Below are 24254 nucleotides of genomic sequence, written 5' to 3'. Positions count from 1 at the left end.
GGTAACTGCTTTGTACAATTGTAGTGAGAAGAATGTAATCTCAGAATGCTATTCTGAGATTTGGGCTGGCGCTGTTTTGGCGGCACGAGGGGGAACTGCACAATATTAAGTGTAGGGCCGCCACTGGCCAAATTGATGCCCTATGCAAAGTTCCGGGGGGGTCACTTGATACGAGCATGAAGCGATCATTTGTGTTCCGCAACTGCTTTCGGTCCTTGAATAATGTATAACGTGCGAGTAAGGGCTGCTGGTGGACTTTCTGGTGCCCCCTTCAAGTAAGATGGTGCCCCCCTAGGGAGTTGATGCCTTACGCCGACTGCGTAGTCTGCTTATAGGGAGCGGCGGTACTGATTAGATGGTTTTAAAGAGCACCTATTATGGTTTTTCAAATATTACCTTTCATCTAGTGTGATATATAGCTGTTTGTCATTGTAAAAAAGTCTGTTCATTGTAAAAAAAATCAAAGTGCACGACAAATAGATTTATTGACTCCCAAAATAAAGAACCGATTCTGAACACCTGAAACAAGTAGTTAGTAATTCCAGACTTACTTCCTGTACTAACCTACATAATTTGTGAACAAAAACCCACCTCTGATCTTCACTGGCTGCTCGTGACCCGCCCTCAAACACTGAACTAAGCGGTAGACCAATCACAACAGATTGGGACATCTGATCAATCAGAGCAGAGTAGGCTATCTGAAAGGAGGAGTTTAGAATGAATGAATATATATATATATATATACACACACACGCACACAAACGCATATAGTCCAGGTTCAATTCAAGTTAAGCTCAGTCGACAGTATTTGTGGCATAATGTTGATTACAACAAACATTAATTTTAACTCGTCCCTCCTTTAAAAAATCTAATCAAATTGAGGTTACAGTGAGGCACTTACAATGGAAGTGAATGAGGCTAATTTTTGAAAGTTTAAAGGCAGAAATGTGAAGCTTATAATTTTATAAAAATTACAACAAGGGTTTATGGCATTGCATCATGGCATCAAAGTGGTAGAATTGCACGGATTGTTCAGTTAATTAAAATGAACTAAAGCAACACAATTCTAGAACATTTTGTCAACTTGATTTTATTGTGTTCTATCCAATTAAAGTTGTAAAATTTAAGTTTACTTAATCCATTTGAGTTAGGACTACATACTGTAAATACTTTTTGTAGCATTGATTCAACTTTCTCAGCATGCTTTACATGAGATTGAATGGGTTGAAAAAATATTTAAATTAAGTGCTATTTTATGCTTTATATTTTAAATGAGAATAGGAGGAGATTTGTCCATGTTTAATGTTCTGTTATGTATTTAAAGAGTGTCTGTTAGACTGGAGTTTTGGGGGTTACCATTATGGTGAAGATTGCCACTTGTGCTTAGGTTGAGAATGGACTTTAACATTCAAGTGATGTTGGATTTAAGCAATTACTTTCAAATTGAAAGTTCATCAGTTTCACAGTCCTCATACTTGCTCACCTAGCATTTGCTAATGATTAATAAAATATTGGCCAATAATTGGTTAAATCATTCTGTAGTTTTTCAAACAAATGATGGCTTGAATTTAAAAGGACAATATGCTTCATTTCGCATGCTCTTTCATGTTTTCAGATCAATAATGGTGTTATTGTGAGATTGTGTGTGCACGCATCCTTACTGACATTTTGGTGTGTATATATGTAATCAAGAGTACAGTTGGGTCATATTTTATCTAAAAATCAATATAATTATGATATTATTTTTATGGTAAATAAGCCCCTCCCCCACAATTCACATGCAATACACAAAAGCTTTATAAGAGCATTGTAAGTGAATAAAATTATAGGATAGTAATGGCAGGACTGGAGTCAGGCTGGCATAAAACCTTTCTCAGAACATATCCTCCTCAAAAGTCATCTGGGTTTTAATATAATAAACCCTGTCGAGCATCACAACTTTAATGCACTTGTTCCCCAAAGCCAGAGATCCAACAGATAGACACACAGATAAACTGATATCCTTTTGTTAGTATTAGGCCTGCTCTTCGACTGCTGGCATGTGACTTTGACCTATGTGAACGTGTAATGATCTCCAACTTATGTGTTCACTGCAGGAATGGCTTGCTGATCAGTGACCCCAACCCGATTGATTTCTGTTAGTGCTCACCAGCAAATATAGCAAATTAGTGACACAGAGGCCTGGCATTTGCAAAGCTAGTATTTGCCAGATTACCCAGACATTGTATGTAAGAATACTTTATTGTGCTTAAAATCTGCATTTTACTCTCCTTCGCAGTTGTGCATGTTTTGCCATGCTTCTGCTGTATGTTCAAGAATTTAGCCCTAAAGCCATCTGGTCAGTCAATTATATAATATATTCCTTTAAATTAAATTCCTATTAATAATGCAATACTTTTTGTAGGCTCGTACAGAGGGCATGACCAAAAATGCTCATGCATATTCAAATACTCAGAGCTCTTCTTCTTCTACAAAGATGAATCACCTTAGTGGTCTCCTGTTTAATCCGTTGCTAGCCAATTAACACTTGTGCAATCCTGACACACATTAACAGATCACATTGAAGAACAGATTCTATTATTAGAAAGGGGAGATTGCTTAAGATGAACTCCAGAATGAGGACACACATACACAAACATAATCACGGACACAAGTCCACATTTGAGAACCGCTACATGCATGAATGAGAGGAAGGGAGAGAAAGACAGAAATTTGAAAGCTGTTGGGGTAGGAGAGAGAGCTGCTATCTTAAAATCTTTAGGTAAAGGCTGAATTTGAAGAAGGGTTTCTGTAATACTCAGCCTCTGCTCGATGTGTCAAAATGCTCTTTTCTTGAAGTAATGATTGAGTGCATGTGACACATTCAAGGCTCACAACATTTTCTTCTCAGACCTAAAAAAGGTACAGTTTTAGTAGCCTACTGTGAAGAATTTATCTATGCCCTTGCTCTCTCTTGAGTTCTCATAACTGGTGAAGGTTTTTCTGTTAAACTCCACAAGGATGCATGCAAAAATGAAGAGAGCTCTTTCTATGAAATCATTGTGAGAGTTAGTTTAGAGAGATTTGTATAATGTTCATCAAAATCAGAACTTCATCTTTATGCATATTAGTCTACCTAATACTAAACCTCGATTTCAGTGATCTAATATTGATTTTGTGGTTTCACAGTTATCTTTCAAGAACACAAATTTTAAAGTCTTCATTTGATCAGCCTATCTTTCTAACTTTGAACAACCATTGATAGGGTAAAACGGGGCTAAAGGCACACCTTAACCTCTTGAGACCACCGGGTGACTGCTGTGTGCATTTTCCATTTCCCTTTTTGATTTGTAACTTGTAGCACCTAATAAACAAGCAACAAAATAAAAAATCTAAAGATAAAAGTTTTCCTAAAAATGCATGTCCACATATGTGGACACAAGACTAGGTTGAGCTAAGCTATAGAAAGTCCTTCAAATTGTTTGTTTCCAAGAGTGTTCGGTATTCATGTTTTTTTTGGAATGTTACAGACGTTACAGCTGATTTTCTGTAAAGCTGAATAAATAATTCTTACTCAAAGTGATGTCCAGCATCATCCAATCACTGCCAACCATGTTAAAATAAAATGTTGCATTATAAAATTCTGAATCTATGTACTGATTACCATTGTCCCATGTCTGCCAACCATGTTGAGTGGTCCAAACATTATCTGCAACCTGAAACTGAGCTTTTGGTCAGATTTTAGGATTGAATGCACTTAGCTGCATGGAAAGGCATAGGATGCTCTCTTGCTCTTTATTTAATGAATGAATTAACCTCCAGTGTGCTGTCTGTCTTCAGTGGTCTCAGAACAGTTTCAAATGCAACCTATTTAAATATTTCCATATAAAGCCTCTGAAAGCAACATTTTCAGCTTTTGGTTGAACCCATTTATTTTTAATGTGAAAATGCATAGTAGTCAAACCCCCAAAGAAAGTAAGGATTTATAACTTTTCTGCAGAGCTAGATTTTGCTTCAAATTAAGTCTTTATCAGTTGAATGATATAGCAAATTAACAAATAAAATGAATGATGTAGTATTTTTAGAGTAGCAGGATATTTTGTTAATACTGCCATGTCACAATTATTCAACCCCTATAAAATATTACCGTACTGATTTTAAAACCTACTCCTAGTCTGTATGACCTAAAGTTGTGTTAGAACATGATTAGCCCATTGGGAACTCAATAACGACCATTCATTTTAGCTTCAGCTGTGATGTGTTTATATAAACACAACCAGGGATGTGTTTAAGGTGTATTGCAAAAATGGTGAAGACTAAGGAGCTGTCACAAAAGCTGAGAGAGGAGATCATTTCATTGCACCAGAAGGGCAATGGGTATGAGAAGATTTCCAAGACCTTGAACATTTCTAGAGACACCATTGGGAGCATTGTACGGAAGTTCAAAACTTTTTCTCAGCAGCAAACCTGCCTGACCATGGGAGAAATCCCAAAATTATGTCAAGAGGCCTTAGCCATCTCATCAGGATAACAAAGTATAACCTCTGTGTTACTGCAAAAAACTTACAGGATGACCTGATGAAGATTGGAACCAATGTGTCAGTGGCAACCATAAGAAGATAACTAAACAACCAAGGACTTCTTGGCCAGACTCCATGACGCATGCCACTCTTGACCAAGAAGCACTAGAAGGGTCAACTGGAATATACCAGAAGGAATTTGGCCTAGGCCTGCAGAGTTCTGGGATATGGAGTGATGAAACAAAACTGGAACCGTTTGGCCATATGGATCAGCGGTTTGTCTGGCGCAAGAAAGGCGAGGCTTATGACCAGAGAAATACTATCGCCATGGTCAAGCATGGAGGTGGGTCAGTGATTATGTGGGGATGTTTTTCTACTGCAGAAGCTGGCAATCTTGACCATGTGATGGGCATCATGGAATCTCAGAAATACCAAGCCATTTTGAGGAGGAATGTTATGCCTTTTGTGGTGAACTTGAACTTTGGTGATAATTGGACTCTTCAGTAAAACAATGATCCCAAGCACACTTCCACGTCAGCCAAAGCTTGGTTAAGGAATCAGTCCTGGAATGTCCTGGAGTGGCATTCTCAGTCTCCAGAGTTCACATCACATAGAAAATCTTTGGTGGGATTTGAAGAAAGCAGTTGCAGCACAGAAGCCATCAAACCTCAGTGAGCTGGAAGCTTTTGCACGAGAAGAATGGGCAAAGATTCCATGAGAGAGGTGTCAGAAGCTTGTCAGCACTCCATCCATCCATCCATCCATCTTCAACCACTTATCCGAAGTCGGGTCGCGGGGGCAGCTGCTCCAGCAGGGGGCCCCAATCTTCCCTATCCCGAGCCACATTAACAAGCTCTGACTGGGGGACCCCGAGGCGTTCCCAGGCCAGTGTGGAGATGTAATCTCTCCACCTAATCCTGGGTCTTCCCCGAGGCCTCCTCCCAGCTGGAGAAGCCCGCCACCCTTCTGAGGAAGCCCATTTCGGCCGCTTGTACTCGTGACCTAGTTCTTTCAGTCATGACTTACCGAAATAATTTATTAGAGGTTATCAAGGCAAAAGGATGCTCCACCAAGTACTGAGGTTGGGGGTTGAATAATAGTGCCCATGGACATTTGTCAAGAGAACTAGATGTTTTTCATTTAAACTCAAAATTATGTCAATTTATGTTATCAAAATTGCTTGTATGTATTATTAAATATTCTTTATTTGTTTACTGAGATTTGTTGTTGTATATTTTCATTCAATTCTATGCACATCACCATAATAACTTTTAAGGTGAGGGGAGTTGAATATTGAATAGATTGCAAGTGTTTAGGAATGCATTAACAATTTTAAAGAACTGAATCATATTGCACAATGAAATATAAATAAAATATAACCATGTATATTACAATGAAGCAAAATTACCCACAGATGAGTTGAAAGTTATTCAAAATAACTAAAATGTTTCTACTTTTGAGGCAATGCGGTACAAGTTTGTACATATGTGGACATCATGTTTATCAGGGCACTTACATGCAAAAGATTGACAGTTTTTTTAATGCGGCATATCAAATGAAATGAGACTTTCGTCTTCACAACCAAATAGGTTTCAATGAAAAAACTTAAAGAGATTTCTTGCCAGAGGCACTTTTTTGTTGGTGCTGCATCTGTAGGAGCGCTTTGGTGTGGCAGAAGTTAACCCTTTAAATGACAGTCTGGAGTCTTGTGAACAGTATTCATACAGTTTTATTTTTATTTAAATTATGCGTTACATACAGCGATTCTTTATATATGTATATATATATATATATATATATATATATATATATATATATATTATTTTATTTTATATATTTTTTTATTCATTAAGGATGGAGCAACACTTAAAACTGTCCGAGTGTAGTACATACTGTCTTCTATTAAACAACTTCTACAAGAGCATGCGTGAGGATCAGGATGAGGTGTTTTTAGTGTATGAGCAGCCGGCTTCTCACATTCATTTTAAAGCATGCAGAACTTGCAGATTATATATTTATTAAATTGAATCGCAGCATTTTGCGGTTTAATAATCACACTAGGACATATCATGATTTCAAGCATTCAAACATTCATTTTCGTCCCAAATATGTAAAATTCCTTGACATTCGTGTTTTATAGCTAATGCATTTTATGACTGGATTCGGTGATTCCATCCATGTTGTCTGCAATGAGGAACTCACATGGCCCTACATGTGGCGGTATAAGCTGACTGATCATTAAATTATTAAAAATGTATTTACATCCCGAGGTGTAAAGGCCGCATCACCACATGATCACCTCTGGGTGTGATTCTTTTTTTTTTTTCATTGATTGTACATGAAAGGGCTTCATTCATGACGGTCAACCATTGATGTTGTGTATTTGACACCTATCAAGTCCCGCTCGTTACTATGTTTTTGTACATGTAGCACATATCTTGTTAGCGACACAGTCAAACAGTTTCATTATACCAAAATCTTCTCCAGGACAAGAAATTATTTTCCAGGGCATTTAGGTATTTTTCCTCATTTTCCATGACTTTTCCATGACCTGGAAAATTCAAGGTTTTCTAGGACGTGTGAACCCTGCAAAAACTTTTGAGACAGCAAGATGCTTAACAAATTAAGATAATGCTTATTCAAAATGGTTAACCATTTCCTGTTAATTTCAATCACTTTTGGAATTTCATATCATCTCAAGTATAATATACACTCACCTAAAGGATTATTAGGAACACCTGTTCAATTTCTCATTAATGCAATTATCTAATCAACCAATCACATGGCAGTTGCTTCAATGCATTTAGGGGTGTGGTCCTGGTCAAGACAATCTCCTGAACTCCAATCTGAATGTCAGAATGGGAAAGAAAGGTGATTTAAGCAATTTTGAGCATGGCATGGTTGTTGGTGCCAGACGGGCCGGTCTGAGTATTTCACAATCTGCTCAGTTACTGGGATTTTCACGCACAACCATTTCTAGGGTTTACAAAGAATGGTGTGAAAAGGGAAAAACATCCAGTATGCGGCAGTCCTGTGGGCGAAAATGCCTTGTTGATGCTAGAGGTCAGAGGAGAATGGGCCGACTGATTCAAGCTGATAGAAGAGCAACTTTGCCTGAAATAACCACTCCTTACAACCGAGGTATGCAGCAAAGCATTTGTGAAGCCACAACACGCACAACCTTGAGGTGGATGGGATACAACAGCAGAAGACCCCACCGGGTTCCACTCATCTCCACTACAAATAGGAAAAAGAGGCTACAATTTGCAAGAGCTCACCAAAATTGGACAGTTGAAGACTGGAAAAATGTTGCCTGGTCTGATAAGTCTCGATTTCTGTTGAGACATTCAGATGGTAGAGTCAGAATTTGGTGTAAACAGAATGAGAACATGGATCCATCATGCCTTGTTACCACTGTGCAGGCTGATGGTGGTGGTGTAATGGTGTGGGGGATGTTTTCTTGGCACACTTTAGGCCCCTTAGTGCCAATTGGGCATCGTTTAAATGCCACGGCCTACCTGAGCATTGTTTCTAACCATGTTCATCCCTTTATGGCCACCATGTACCCATCCTCTGATGGCTACTTCCAGCAGGATAATGCACTATGTCACAAAGCTCGAATCATTTCAAATTGGTTTCTTGAACATGACAATGAGTTCACTGTACTAAAATGGCCCCCACAGTCACCAGATCTCAACCCAATAGAGCATCTTTGGGATGTGGTGGAACGGGAGCTTCGTGCCCTGGATGTGCATCCCACAAATCTCCATCAACTGCAAGATGCTATCCTATCAATATGGGCCAACATTTCTAAAGAATGCTTTCAGCACCTTGTTGAATCAATGCCACGTAGAATTAAGGCAGTTCTGAAGGCGAAAGGGGGTCAAACACAGTATTAGTATGGTGTTCCTAATAATCCTTTAGGTGAGTGTAAACCAAGTCATCTCCGTTGTGATTGGATCAGTCAAAATGAACCCGTTGTGAATATTTTTCATAAAACATCTATTTGCCCCACTTTAGAAAAACCATGGGGGCATTTTTCCCCAGTACAGGGGGGCTTTTTACCCCATATACTATCTATTAACTTATTGGACAGTTATGAAAATACTTTGATTTAATCACCTTCAACGAAACTGAAAATGACAAATAAGTATTTTATCTAAAAATAAATGTGAGAATTTCAGGGATTCTCATAAGCTACATACATTTGCAATATTTTGATATGATGAAATATTAGTTAAAATTACCCCAATATCAAACTTTACACATTGCATGCAATGATCTCCTGGATCAGAAGATGTTCGCAGTGCACAGTGACTAACAGGTGTAAAAGTGCTGTGGTAGTTTTTGTTGTTATTTAGTGTTTTGGGAGAAAATAAAATACAAATGTGCCTTTTACCCCAAGGGGGCCATTAGCCCCGGTGTACCCTACCTTAAAAGAAATTATACAAAATTAAGTGATGGACGATTATGGCGCGTTCTTTGGGTTAATAAGAGGACGTGATTGTGTTCGGTTTATACATGTTTTCCTGTCTTGCGCGCTCACAGAAATGGGCGCGCCACTTCAGCACCATGGAGAGCTCCACAGTCTTCATCGGAACGTTTCGCGAATAAACGCTTTCCTCAGCATACGACGCACGAAAGAAATTCACGGGTTCATTAAGAATCAGTTTAGTGTATAAAAACAAAAAAAATGCTAATTATTCGCTCATTTGTTTTTGTAAAAATTATACATAGCGACATTTGAGTAATCTAATCGAGATGAGTTGAATATTAATATTACAGACACCATTTGTTCTTGTAAACACTCAAAAAATATGTACGTGACACTTTATCGCTTAAAACGCGTTTCGTGATAACGCGCGTGTAGTTTATTATTTATTATTATTGTTAATCGGAGTATCAATGTAGCTTAACATTGTTGTGGCCGGGGGAGCGCGTCGCTGGTTTTGTAGCAATGTATTCGTTTCTGACTAAACTGGGGGATATACTTACACTACATTCTTTTTAGTAACGTTTGGGCTGCTTTATATGAATAGATTTGCGTCGGAAATCGCGCGCAACGAATGGCAAGGTGGCGCGCCGAGGATCATTCTCCATGTCTAGTTGTGTTCCTATTGGGCGAGTGGTGGAAATATGTCAGGCATATGATATGCTCGCCTAGGGCGGGAGGAGTAGACATGTGTTTATAAAGCTCCGTGGGGCGGCGACAGTGAGTTAAAAGGTGGTCGAAGGAGGTGGTCGCGTTATCGCCTTCACTTCACCCAAATGCGAGGTAGGGAAGGCGGGTCGCCCTCTGCCGCTCCGCGCCCTCACCTGTATGGATGACCACTACAACCTCATTGACTCGCCCTCAGCCAGTCACAGAGGGAACAACGCCGACAACCACGGATACGCGGAGACCGATAAGGACATCATGACAGTTGTCGCCTGTGATAATATGCTGGAGGAGACCTCCGCGCTTCCCAGTCACAATTTGGTGGATCGATACGAGCCCGATCACGAGTGTTGCGAACGAGTGGTCATCAACATCTCGGGACTGCGCTTCGAGACCCAACTCAAAACTTTCAACCAGTTTCCGGACACGCTGCTGGGGGACCCGAAAAAGAGGATGCGCTACTTTGACCCGCTCAGAAACGAATATTTCTTCGACAGAAACCGACCGAGCTTCGATGCCATCCTGTACTACTATCAGTCAGGTGGTCGTATTCGGAGACCCGTGAATGTTCCCATTGATATTTTCTCGGAGGAAATTCGATTCTATCAACTTGGCGAGGAGGCGATGGAGAAATTTCGCGAGGATGAAGGTTTCATCAAAGAAGAGGAGCGACCCTTGCCAGAACACGAATTTCAGAGACAGGTTTGGCTCTTGTTTGAATACCCAGAGAGCTCAGGTCCTGCACGAGGCATCGCTATTGTGTCTGTTTTGGTCATTTTGATTTCCATTGTTATTTTCTGCTTGGAGACTTTGCCCGAGTTTAGGGACGACAGGGACCCAATCACTGTGTCGCCCATAGTAAATGGCACAGGCCCGTTTGTGTCCAGCCCTTTCACAGATCCATTCTTTGTGATCGAGACACTTTGCATCATCTGGTTCTCCTTTGAACTCCTCGTCCGATTTTTTGCGTGTCCAAGCAAGGCCACGTTTTCCAAAAACATAATGAACATCATTGATATTGTGGCCATTATCCCCTACTTTATTACTCTGGGCACGGAGTTGGCTGAGAGGCAAGGCAATGGACAGCAAGCCATGTCACTCGCCATCCTCCGCGTAATCCGCCTGGTCAGAGTGTTTCGCATCTTCAAGCTCTCCCGCCATTCCAAAGGCCTCCAAATTCTCGGACAGACCCTAAAAGCCAGCATGCGGGAGCTGGGACTCCTCATCTTCTTTCTCTTCATCGGCGTCATTTTGTTCTCCAGCGCAGTGTACTTTGCAGAGGCCGACGACCCAACCTCGAGTTTCAGCAGCATTCCAGATGCGTTTTGGTGGGCTGTGGTCACCATGACCACCGTGGGCTACGGAGACATGCACCCGGTAACCATCGGAGGCAAAATTGTCGGGTCTTTGTGCGCCATCGCCGGCGTATTGACAATTGCGCTACCGGTGCCTGTCATTGTTTCCAATTTCAACTACTTTTATCACCGGGAAACTGACGGGGAAGAGCATGCACAGTACCTCCACGTTGGCAGCTGCCAGCACATGAACTCCACGGAAGATCTCAAGCGGACACAAAGCACGTCTTCCCTCAGCAAATCGGAATATGTGGTCATAGAAGAAGGAATAAACAGCGCTTTCAAACAGCCAAACTACACAGACCAGAACAATCAAAACTGCGTGAATATTAAAAAGATCTTCACAGATGTGTAAATCGTGCACAGTATACAGTGCCAATCAGGCCACCAAGAGCGCACCCCTTGAAACGCGAGGTAGTGCTTAATTACACACTTTACGGACAAGCCAGCATATTTGGGCTTTTTCGGTAATTAAACGGTGCCAAACTCGCAACAATTCACGTGTTGCGTTTTCAGCACAAATGATAAGATCAAGGACTCAATATAACACAAACCCAAACTGCAAATAGTGTGCTCGTAAGTCTTCGTTTGTTATCAGTGTTGACATATAATCGTCATAGTACGTTAGTATTTTGTGGCAAAGTGAAACAACCCAGCATGTGTCGCTGTTTATTATGTGAACAATTTGAATATGCTCAGAGATTATGTGTTAATGTCTTTCAAGTATAGGATTAACACTTTACAATGAGGTTAACATGAATTAACAATAAACAATACTTTTAGAGCATTTACTAATCTTGGTTAATGTTAATTTCAACATGTACATTTTTGGAATTACAAGCTTTTTGTTAACACTTTAATGCATTAACTAACAATGAACAATTTTATTTTTCTAAATGAACATTAAAAATAGGCTATTTATTGTTCATCGTTAGTTCATGATACCTATAATGCATTAACTATTAATGTTAACAATAGAACCTTATTGTAAAGTATATAGGTATAGTATCTCAGTGCAGACTCCATTTAAACCCATGAATATGGAAAAATCAATGCATTGTTAAAAATGTTATCAAAATGTGTATGTCTATTGAATCTGAATTGCCTGTACCAAATGAAATCGGTGAATACTAAATGAAAGACAATAGAGCATATATCATTATTTTGTAAACAAGATATTCAGTGTGCGCAAATGTCGTCATCTCCAGATAATGTAATATCACGTTTAGCCCCTTAAAGTGAGGCATCACAGTGGTTTTGTATTGGAAGAACAAAAGACTTGCATGGGGAAAACTAAAGTACGTTGAACTCATCCCCTCCATGGCATGGAAAAAACTAAGACGTGATCAGAGACTGAGAGACTAAGAGAGGGTGATCACACCTTCATGTCCATGCCTTGTGATGCAGTCTCCATGGCGACTACAGTTTCCTGGGTAACCCCCGTTAGTGTTACCATGACATCCTCCCCTGTTGTCAGAGCAACGCTCCAGATGGTTCACAAAGCCTGACTGGCAAAATAGAGCACGAGAATTGTGATTAAAAAAAATTCTCCATCGGATTGATCTCTTTAACATTTTGCAGCCTTGTATTTAAGAAGCCTATTCAAAAAATTATGCAAAGGAAATACTTTGCATAACACTGGGTTTGCAAACCATCAGAGCGCATGCAGTCCCACCCTATTACATAGTTCCTTTTTTGTCTTGCATGGGCAAAAAGAAAAGTACAAAAGACTGAATGGCTGACATAAGGAAAATTATTGATATTGACAAAATGTCATATGAACTGGATGATGCTGAATTTCAAATTTGACCACATGCACATGTGACTACAGTGCATAAAGTAGGTTGAGGTGGATTGTTATTGTCGCCCTTGGCTTGGCTAGCTTACTTCTATTTTGTAGCTGTCAAAGTGTGATTCTGTATAGGTTATGGGCTCACTCATGCGTTTCCTATTTCATTCTCCTGTGGAGAAGAAAACAGGACGCAAGGTGCAGGGTGAGCTGATTACCGGAGGTTTCATGCTGACACTCCCGTTGATGGGTGTCAGAGGCAGGGTGGAAGGGTGGCAGTCCGCCACACTGCTTTCCAAGCTTTCAATTATAGAGGATCATTCTCAACTTGTAGAAGTGTGTGTTTTAGACACAGTCATCTGTGTTTTCTATGGAAGCCCATATCTGCCACATTAAAAAATTAAATAAATAAATTGTGCTTTGGTAAATCTAAATTATAAGATACAGTCATAATTTTGAGATGAAAAGAAATCTCATAATTATGATTAAGTGTCTCATAATTATTATGTAGTATCTCAAAATTATGACGGCATCTTGTAATTTCAATTTAATACCTCATAATTATGACTTGGCATCTCATAATTGCAATTTAGCATATCAAAAGGTATATTTTTCATCTCATAATTATGACTTTTAAATCATAATATTTGACTTTTTATCTCATAATTTTGGATTCTTATCTGATAATTTTGACCTTTTATCTTATAATTTTGACTTTATTTCAAAATAATGACTTTATCTAAAAATATGACTTGGCATCTTATAATTTTGACATAGTATCTTATAATTATGATTTGGTATCTAACATTTTTGATTTAGCATCTCAAAATTTTGACTTTTCATCTCATAATTTCAATTTTTTTATCTCACATTTTTGACTTTTTATCTCATAATTTTGACTTTTTATTTCAAAATGACTTCTTTATCCAAAATTATGAATTTCTATCTCATTATTATGACTTTTTATTTTATATTAATGACTTCTTTAACTAACAAATTTTTAATTTGTATTTCATAATCATGACTTATTATCTCATTTATGATTTTTATATCATAATTATGACTTTTTTTTTTTATCCCATCATTTTGAATTTGTGTCATAATTATGATTTACCAAATTTTTAGTGTTTTTACAAAAACGTTTTTATGTGGCATTAATGGGCTTCCATAGGTTTTCCACCCAACATGAACACACAGGACACTGACATGTTGCTTCTGGCCCTGTACCCTGCAATCAAGCCCAAACAAACATATTTGTATCAGTACAAACATGATCATCTTGTTGTTATTGAAAGCATCTTTTTCATACTACTTGGAATAAATTAGAGCAACCAGACAAGACACATATTTACCCTTTTTCAGTCAGTGCCTTTCTTTTATTTGGAAGGAAAATAAGTAATGTTTCTGATTACTTTCATACTAATGCGGGGATTTTTTTTTTTTTTTTGTAATTAAAACACATTTTCCCATCCTTTATTACTCAATTTATCTTTCTTGGGCCTTTTTTAATGTCATCGATTCTACACATTTTGTAACAATAGATTTGTAATGCAATTGTGACCTTGTGTAGCCTCATTTAAACAGGTTATTGCTAAGTTATTGCTCCGTGCTGCCATCATGTGCCCATGCAACAGAATAAAATACTGCTCTGTTGACAAAATATTTCCTGTACAAACCTTCTAAAACAAGGTGTAGGCCTTATCCATTAACTGAAAAATAAAATTTATCATTTGGCCACAGCAAAAATAAATACTACTTTGTTCCAACTATTTAGCTGAATGATCTTATGATTTATGTCTTATAGGTGTAATTATTCATTCTGTTCATTTTAAATCAATTTAAATGTAATACTCATGCATTTATGCCTTTCCTGCTGATCTATAAAGAGTTTTTTGGTTTCTCTAAAATATTCAAGTGTCCCGAAATGCTCAGAAAGTTTAGTCTTGGCTCAATTCTTATTATAGTATGTGTGTCTGACTCTGACACTTAGAAGCTGTTATTTCTGAGGTGTTATCATAGGGAGCATGTAAATCTAAGGTGTTGAGGCTTGCCTGACACCTCTCAGAGCTCAAGTTGTCATCTGTATCCTTCTTGTCATAAATGCTGTGAAACGGTCCATTCTTGTTTCAAAAGTGCTAATAACACAGCTTTATTTCTTGTGCATGGGACTATACCTGTGTTTTAATAACGTGTTATTTTAATTTAATCACAGAACAAGGAAATTGATCTACTGGAATTCTGGAGTTTTCTGATGGCCTATAAGACAAATCCAAACAAGCTTGCGATGTTCTTCTCCCAACAATGAAAGCAACAGGATTAAGAAGGTAAACCTCATATTATTTGCCTCACATTATTGCTGTGTACAAAACTGCTACTAAGCACATGTTCAAATATGCCTACTTCCTATATAGTATGACAAATATAGCCTATACTTCCATTTTTACTATCACATAATTCCACTTTAGCTAAAACAATTTTACATTAAAAACTCTGAATATAAAATAATGGTGTTTCAGCTTTTAACTCTAAGTGTAATATATATTCCAAGAAAATTGTTCCTTGTGATTAAATGGTGCTTGTTTAACAAAACTAGTGTAAATTGATTTAGTGGTTGTTGTTACTACATCATATTGCCACATTAGGGTCACGGGACAATCCCCATGTTCCTGGATTAAGTGTATTTTTTTCATACTATTCACCTGCATACATAAAGAATGTACTTTATTAATGGCTGAGAAGTACGTTCTTCATCAAACAGTGCATACTCTGACATTGTGTCAAGAGTATCTAAGTATCATTATATAAACATAATAGTAAATATATGCTGTTCACATACAGTATAGGGATCCAACAAAATCTCAGCAGCTCAGCAGCATTTAAAGTACCTATGGCACGTTCACATTGTTTCATGTATATCGCCACCTACTGGGCAGGGAGGAGAATTGATAGTAAAAAAAAGGACTGAAGTATTGATCTGTTTCTCACCCAAACCTACATATCGCTTCAGAAGACATCGATTTAACCACTGGAGTCTTATGGATTATGTTTATGCTGCCTACATATGATTTTTTTTAGCTTAAAAGTTTTGGTACCCATTCAATTGCATTGCATGGATCTACAGAGCTGAGATATTCATCTAAAAATCTTCATTTGTGTTCAGCAGAAAAGAAAGTCATACACATCTGGGATAACATGAGGGTGAGTAAATGATGAGAGAATTTTCATTTTTGGGTGAACTATCACTTTAAATACATTTTCATGAATCCAGTCCCAGGATAACCAATAAGTTAACTCACCGTGTGACACAGAAAGGGAGTTAGGATCAATACTACCTCTTATAAATGTAATTGTTCATAGGCTTTTTACACCTTTATTAGACAGAATAGTAGAAAGATGGAATGAGATCAAGATGCAACACAGTCTTTTAACTTCAGACTAGACTAAATCTGCATCCTCACTGGAGCAACATGATTCTAATGCATCGAAAATAGTACTATTTTTGTTCTGGAGGTAAACAAATGGACTATCTGGCAGGAAATGTTTTGTGATGAATGGAGCATACTATGGGTCATATTGATTTTAGATAATGCATATTAAATGCCCTTGTCTTTGTAGAATTGGGAAGTGTTTCCATTCTTTGCCTTAAAGTGACAGTTCACCCAGAAATTAAAATTATATCATCATTTGCTCACCCTCATGTTGTTCTATCCCCATATGACATTCTTTTTGTACATGGAACACAAACAGAGATGTTAGACAGAATGTTAGCCTTAGTCACCATTTACTTCCATCAAAATGGAAAAAAGATGCAATTAAAGTGACTGAGGCTAACATTCATCTTTTGTTGCCCACTATAGTAAGTCAAATGGGTTTGAAACAACATGAAGGTGAGTAAATTATGACAACATTTTCATTTTTAGGTTATTCATTTTTAGGCATATTTAAATGAAGATGTAAATAATATTATTTTGCCAGCAAGGTGTGAAATTAATATTTGTTTTAAAATTGTATATTGGGAATATTTAGCAAGTTATGGACAGCATTATTATGCTTTATATTCATTTAGACATATTTACAGGTCATAGCATACATTTCCTCCAGAGGTGCCGGAACAAATTAAGCCCTGCAGGTGCATGATTTTGCGACATTTATTTTCTTATAACCTGCACACACATATTAATTGATACACTTGCTCAGATGATTTCAAGTGCACAAAATTTTTTAGATTACTTTGATCCTGAGGGCCACAGTAAATAGAGTGCATTGTTTTGTGTTCGTGCTTAATAACTTCTCTATGATTCAGAAAGCTTTTGGCGCTCTTGGGTTGCCGTAGCTATTCACTGCAGTGTTCATTCGAGATGTGTGTGTGTTTTTGTGCCCACAATGTGTTAATAATCTCCTCTAGTCATCTCACACTTACTCTGAGTGATAGAACTGTTCTATGATTGTTACCGGAGGAGCCATGTCTGTTTCACTTCATTAACTAGCCACAGACAGAAGTAGACTCAAAGAGAGAGAGAGAGATTATAATGCAGAGCTGTGCTCAAGTAGGTGGTATATTATCTAAAAGTCTTTTACCATGAAAGATGTGTTTCCCTCTCACTTGAGTGTGTGATTGAACTGCCTCATTTCATCTGTCGAATCCCAACTGCATAATATGTTTATGCGCGTATCAGCATGACTGAATGCATTTGTTGTCTCTGCAGGCATCGGGGGAGATCCACACAGTGCCTAGGACTGACGACCAATCGAGATAAAGGCCATTAACCTTTCTGCTACCAAAACAGAACTGAACTCACCTTCAAACAGATAAAAGATGCCTGCATATCTTTCTGCCACATCCTCTTGAATGACAGCGAACCGCAACACTTTAGAAGTGACCTTTTGTTTTTTTCTGTTTTTTGGGAAACTCTGCAGGGACATATCTAATAAGAAGAAAGCAATATGAAAAGAGCAGGAATGTTGGACACGAGCTGATCATCTGTGAAATTACTGCCCTCTGCTATCTGGCAGATATTAGTCAAACCATTATTCTGGTGTCCATCATGTGTTTACAGTTTAGCTGTTGTTGTACCAGATGTGAAAAATAAAACGTTCTTGCTCTTTGACAATATAAAAAGTCTGAAGATTTTATTTGCCTCACTGGAGTTCCTGAAGAAGGTGCACATTCATATAATCATAGCATGCTATGCGTGATCTTGCCTTATAACAGTTCTTCTAGTTCTTAAAGGAATAGCTCACCAAATAATGAAAATGACATTAATTCCTCACCCTCATGTCGTTTCAAACCTAGTGACTAGCTTCTATGGAACACAGATGAACAGTTCGTTTCGACAACACAAAAAGCGTGATGAAAAAAATAGCCCATTTGACTGCACTACAAGCCTTCTGAAGTCATATGATAGCTTTATGTGAGGAACAGACCAAAATGTAATTAGCTATTCACTAAAAATCTTGCCCTCTGCTAACTCTTAAATCTCATTCACGTTTTACGTATTTAAACTTGGCACAGACCGTTCAGTTACTAGAAAGGCAAAAATGAATGATATTTGGCATCAATGATGCTACTAACTTAAAAGTGCTGCAAGCGATTTTTTACATGGAAAGGTATGCAAAAAAAAAATCCTACTCCCTGAAAGATATTCATTAAATAAGTGTCATGAGATATCTTCTCTCTGTGACAGCACTAGATTCTGTAAATAGCACATAAATATGTGTCCATGGGCCACGGTCTCTGACGCTTTCTGCCTGTCTGTTATATTGCTCGTTCTCATAATTGCAGTGATTTATTGAGGCTTAATGGCCTTTTATGGCATGTTGCTCATATTAGTTGTCACTTGAGGGCACAGATCATGTACTGTAAATAAACTGGTTAAAATAAACGATTCCCTTATATTTAGCATTGGGAACACTGATTCATTTTAGTGAGTCGCTTCTTTCAGATGGTTCATGTAAATGAACTAGTTCACATAAATGAGGGGCCAGGGACTTTTACTTATTTTTTTCAAGCAAATTATTTGGTTAATTGCTGCTGTTTATTACTATTTTTCAATTCTGATATAGAAAAAAAGGTATTTTCTAGTTTATTAGCGTATATTAAGTGTAAATGCTCAATTTAATATTTGCTTAACCCCTACAAAAATTAACCATATTTATCCTATTGTAATATAACAGTAGTAATTACTGTAGTAACCATATTTGTTTTAGGAAGAAACTATGACAACATTAGTAAAACCATGTTAATTTTTGTTTAGGAATGTCACCCTCATTATATAGGCTATAAAACTATCATGTGATACTATTAAATTCTGCAATCAGATCTTCTTATCATCCGATTGTTATATATCTAAAATTATTTTCTTCTTTAAATAGCTTCAATGTAATTAGCTATTTGGTGTTAGTAGCTTGTAGTGTAGATAACAATTTTTTTTAAAAGAGTAGCTTTTGGGGCGGCTGTGGCTCAAGTGGTAGAGCGGGTTGGCCACTAATCGCAGGGTTGGCGGTTCGATTACTGGCCCACATGACTCCACATGCTGAAGTGTCCTTGGGCAAGACACTGAACCCCAAATGGCTCCCAATGGCAGGCTAGTGCCTTGCATGGCATCTTTGCCGTCATTGATGTGTGAGTGTGTGTGTGAATGGGTGAATGAGTCACAGTGTAAAGCACTTTGAAAACCGCTAAGGTTAAAAAGCACTATATAAGTGCAGACCATTAAGCTTGACTGTAGTTTAACTATTTTAAAGGTATAGGTCACCCAAAAATGAAAATTCCCTCACTCTCATGCCATCCCAGATGTGTATTACTTTCTTTCTTTTGCAGAACACAAACAAAGATTTATAAAAAAATATCATATGATATAATATGATGGAGTGGTGGTGGCGTAGTGGGCTAAAGCACTGAACTGGTAATCAGAAGGTTGTTGGTTGAATCCCCACAGACACCACCACTGTGTCCTTGAGCAAGGCACTTAACTCCAGGTTGCTCTGGGGGGATTGTCCCTGTAATAAGGGCTCTGTAAGTCGCTTTGGATAAAATCGTCTGCCAAATGCATAAATGTAAATGTAAATATGACACACATTATGCAATACAATTTGTATCGTACGATACATAAACAAACACATTATAGTGCAATAGTGTAAAACCAAGCAGTGCAATATTGAGAGCTGCGGAACAGTCTCCTCCCTGGAGAGGCGGTGCAGACTGTGGAGTGGAGGGGGGCGGGGCCGGGCTAGAATGTCACACGCCGGGGGTGCGCGAGGGATAAAGGCGGCCGGTGACGACGGTTCGAGAGAGCGAGAGAGAGAGGAGAGAGAGAAGAAGCTCACTCACTGGTTCTCTGATGTACCGTCGCGTGGTCCTCAAACACTCCGCCACACTCTCCGGCGGACGACAGTCGTTCCTCTCCGGGCGAACCGGAGTCAAACCTCTGACCCACAGCGGACAGAACGCCCCTCCGCTTTTCTGGCGGCACCTGGGAACATTCCTCCGCCCCTGGCAGTGTCCCTACCGCTCCAGGCGATTGGGGAGTTACTTCCCTCCTCCCCTCACGGACGTCGGTCTTCCCTCTGCGTTTCTGGGGGACGGCAGGGCACTCCTCTACCCCTGGCAGCGGCTCCATCACTCCAGGAGGTCGGGGAATCCAGTCCCCACTCGCCCCGCGGACGGCGGCTGTTCCCCGCATCCGGGCGGTCGGGCTACTCCATCACCCGGCAGATGGCAGCGGCGCTCCCCGAGTGGACGGCAGTGTCGAGGACCCTGTGATGGGCATCCCTCCTCCTTCCCGGGTTTCGGCACCAATGAAAGGGGGTTACGATGGGCAAGGAGGAGGCGAGAATCGGCTTGACAATATAAATAATAATTTTATGAAAAATTAACCAAAGCACACAAACATAAACACACACATGACGGACATGCCCGTAATTCTCTCTCTCTCGAACCATCGTCACCGGCCGCCTTTATCCCTTGCGCGCCCCATCATGCCGATTGGGGACCGGGCGTGCGACATTCTAGCCCCCTCCGCTCCACTCCACAAAGACATTTATGTTGAATCCTTGAATAATTTTGAGTGGACTTTTGTGGGTGCTCGAATCTTATTGTATTGTATAGTGAGGCTATGCATTGTATCGTATTGTGAAATTTGTGTATTGTTACATGCCTAAAAGCTACTTTCTTTTTTCTTCTTTTTTTTTTACTCTGCCCTTTCTCTCCATAGTTAGGTCCAATGTAGAGGTCTGCACTAAATCCCAAACTCTGCCTGTGAAGAACATAATGACACAACTTGACCCAGCTGGTACATTTCAAAACTAAACCCGACCCAAACCTGAAATAGATTACTTTCATTGTATTTCCTCTCCTGAAACCCAGATGCACAGATTTAATTTCACACAGGTTCAGAGGAGATGATAAAAAATATTTATGTTCAAATTGAATATTTAGAATAATGTATTTTTCTTACATTGCAAACCAGAATGCGACAAAAGCCTGAAGGTAAACATGAAACGCTGACTCAAACCCATCCAGAAAACCGATTCAATCAATTGGCCCATGAGTAATCACTGATTGAGTCTGCCAGTTTCAGATCTACAGTGGTGCCATATGGTTGGGACTTTGCCAGATAAAATCCACAGAGCCTCATGATCTCTATATTTATCATATGACACAGAGAACATATTTTGCTGTACGTCACTTTACCATGTCACATCACATCAAGGTGCACAATGATGTAAATCTAACTAAAATGCTGTGCTTTTTTATGATCTACTGGTGCAATAATATTATTGCTCAATATTTAAAGCTGATGTCTTCAACTAATCTAATATGGTAAGAAAGAGTTCAAGAGCAGTTAATGTAGTCCATTTGTGTAACCTTTCTATGTACAGATATACTGCAGGTTTCCTTTAACATCTTGATGAATGTACAGAGAGCTCAGCAGGTGTATTCATAATCAGAATGAGCTTTATTGCCAAGTGTTCTCACGTACACAAGGAATTGTTTTTGGTGATAAGAGAAACAAGTGCACACAGAACATTACAGTGAGACACAATATAAAACAAGTTAAGAGTATAAATAGACACAAAAATAATAGGACAATATAGAATAATATTCCCAGTAGGAATATTCCCAGTCACAGTGTGTGTGTGTGTGTGTGTGTGTGTGTGTAAGAAGGGAATCCTTTGCTGCTTGAATGAAACAGCTGAGCCCCTGCGCATCAGGGGGCCCGTCCAGAAATGTTATATGTGTGTTTGTGCACACATGCATGCCTGTCCTCCTAAAGCTCTGACATAAAAGCTGGGGTCTCCCCTCTCTCTCTCTCTCTCTCTCTCTCTCTCTCTCTCTCTCTCTCTCTCCAGCTCTGCCATGCACATCCCAGAATAGTGTAATTCTAACACTGCTGTAACTCTTCCTGACAGGCTATTAAACTGCTGGAGATTGGCCTGTACGATAACCACTTTAAGAAAAAAGACTCTGGGACATTAATACTCCCTTTGGCCATATAAAAAAAGTTGTGTGTTTGCCAGAATCGGTCAAAACAGCAATTTGTTTTTAATCTCATTTCATGCCACTTTGTTATCATTATTTTATGGTTCATAAATTCAGCAGCATATTATAGTGACGGCCATAATCTTGCTCTAACTTTACTATGTGAATGTCACACAAACAAACTCCCCTAAATCAAAAGGAAAAAAATAAGAAATTATATTTTAAATAAAGTAAATGAAGCCATGCTTTAGGATCAAGTACATTTCCACCCAAATTCTCATTACTGTAATATGTCCGGACATTTCACATTTGAGTACAATTTTTATTGTTCTCAAATGTTATTCTTATTAGATTAGATAATGTAATTCCATAATATATATATATATAAAACCAACCCAATACATTATGACCACTCACAGGTGTAGCAAATGATGTTGATCATTTCCTAACAAGGCAACTTAAAGGTCTGGGTAGATTAGATGGTAACCGGACAATCAATTCTCATAGTAAATGTGTTGAATGCAGGAGAAACGGGAAATGGGCAGTAGTAAAGACTTGAGTAACTCTGACAAGGGCCAAATTGTTATGGCCAGATGACAGAAGGTCAGAGCATTTCTGAAACGGCAAGGCTTGTGGGGTGCTCCCGGTCAGCAGTTGTCTGAGGAGGGGCAAACCTCAAACTGGCGACAGGGTGTTGGGCGCTTAAGGCTCATTGATGAGTGAGGGAAGGGAAGACTATCCCATCTGGTCCATACTGACAGAAGGTCTACTGTGGCACAAATCACAGAAAATGTTTATTATGGTTACGGGAGGAATGTGTCACAACATAAAGTGCATTGTATCCTGCTGCGTATGGGGGTGCGTAGCCGTAGACCGGTCAGAGTGCCCATGATGAACCATGGGTCCACCGCTGAAAGCACCGACAATGGACACGCGAGTGTCAGAACTGGACCTTTGAGCAGTGGAAGAAGGTCACCTGGTTCGATGTGTCCCATTTTCTTTTACATCACGTGGCCATTTATGTGTGCGCTATTTACCTGGGAAAGTGATGGCACCAGGATGCATGTGGGAAGACGACAAGCCGGTGGAAGGAGTGTGATGCTCTGGGAAATGTTCTTCTGGGAAACCCTGGGTCCAGCCATTCATGTGGATGTCAATTTGACACGTTCCTAAACATCGCTGCAGACCAGGTACACCCTTTCATGGTAATGTTATTTCCTAATGGCAGTGGTCATAATGTTTTGGCAATATAAAATACAGCTCAGACAGGAATGTCACCCTCATTATATAGGCTATAAAACTATCATGTGATACTATTAAATTCTGCAATCAGATCTTCTTCTCATCCGATTGTTATATATCTAAAATTATTTTCTTCTTTAAATAGCTTCAATGTAATTAGCTATTTGGTGTTAGTAGCTTGTAGTGTAGATAACAATTTTTTTTTTCCACCCCCAATTTTTTTGGGGCGGCTGTGGCTCAGGTGGTAGAGCGGGTTGGCCACTAATCACAGGGTTGGCGGTTCGATTACTGGCCCACATGACTCCACATGCTGAAGTGTCCTTGGGCAAGACATTGAACCCCAAGTTGCTCCCAATGGCAGGCTAGCGCCTTGCATGGTAGCTCTCAGATATAGAGATATAGAGAGAATCATGAAAATATAAATACAGTCATCTCTAGCACTGTTGATAGTGTCGCCCCCCTTCGATTAAAGAAAATTAAAGAAAAAATCCCTGCACCATGGTTTATCTAATGTACAATGATCACACTCATGCTCTCAAGAGAGCAGCTCAGAAAATGGAGCACAAGTGGAAGAATACAAAATTAGAGGTATTTCGCGGTGCATGGAAGGATAGTGTCTGTAGCTACAGACAGACCCTAAAAGCTGCCAGGTCAGCATATTTGAGCAAACTCATAGAAAATAACCACCCACCCATAGAAAATAACCACAACAATCCTAGGTGTTTATCCA

The 24254-nt window shown here is 39.1% G+C and overlaps 2 protein-coding genes across 4 annotated transcripts in view; one reads left to right on the top strand and one right to left on the bottom strand.

Annotated features, from left to right (window-relative positions):
* The window catches only part of ngfb (nerve growth factor b (beta polypeptide)), a 123872-nt gene that overhangs the window by 79663 nt on the left and 19955 nt on the right, over nucleotides 1-24254 (bottom strand). The window lies entirely within an intron of this gene.
* LOC127646366 (potassium voltage-gated channel subfamily A member 3-like) lies at nucleotides 9110-17902 on the top strand. Of its 3 annotated transcripts, none has more exons than XM_052129933.1 (3): nucleotides 9110-11426; nucleotides 15014-15125; nucleotides 17508-17902. In XM_052129933.1, the coding sequence occupies exon 1, from the start codon at nucleotides 9820-9822 to the stop codon at nucleotides 11365-11367; it is 1548 nt and encodes a 515-aa protein (XP_051985893.1). In that variant the 5' UTR covers nucleotides 9110-9819; the 3' UTR covers nucleotides 11368-11426; nucleotides 15014-15125; nucleotides 17508-17902. The 3 variants fall into 3 exon arrangements, with proteins under 3 accessions (XP_051985893.1, XP_051985892.1, XP_051985891.1); XM_052129932.1 differs by having other exon boundaries at nucleotides 9110-11588; XM_052129931.1 differs by having other exon boundaries at nucleotides 9110-12445.

This window comes from Xyrauchen texanus, chromosome 7, assembly GCF_025860055.1.
Source record: "Xyrauchen texanus isolate HMW12.3.18 chromosome 7, RBS_HiC_50CHRs, whole genome shotgun sequence".
Classification (NCBI taxonomy): Eukaryota; Metazoa; Chordata; class Actinopteri; order Cypriniformes; family Catostomidae; genus Xyrauchen; species Xyrauchen texanus.
This window is presented reverse-complemented; position numbering and strand designations above follow the sequence as displayed.

Coding starts and splice junctions, on each gene's coding strand:
- LOC127646366 (XM_052129933.1), top strand. CDS start 9,820: ATGGATGACCACTACAACCTCATTGACTCGCCCTCAGCCAGTCACAGA.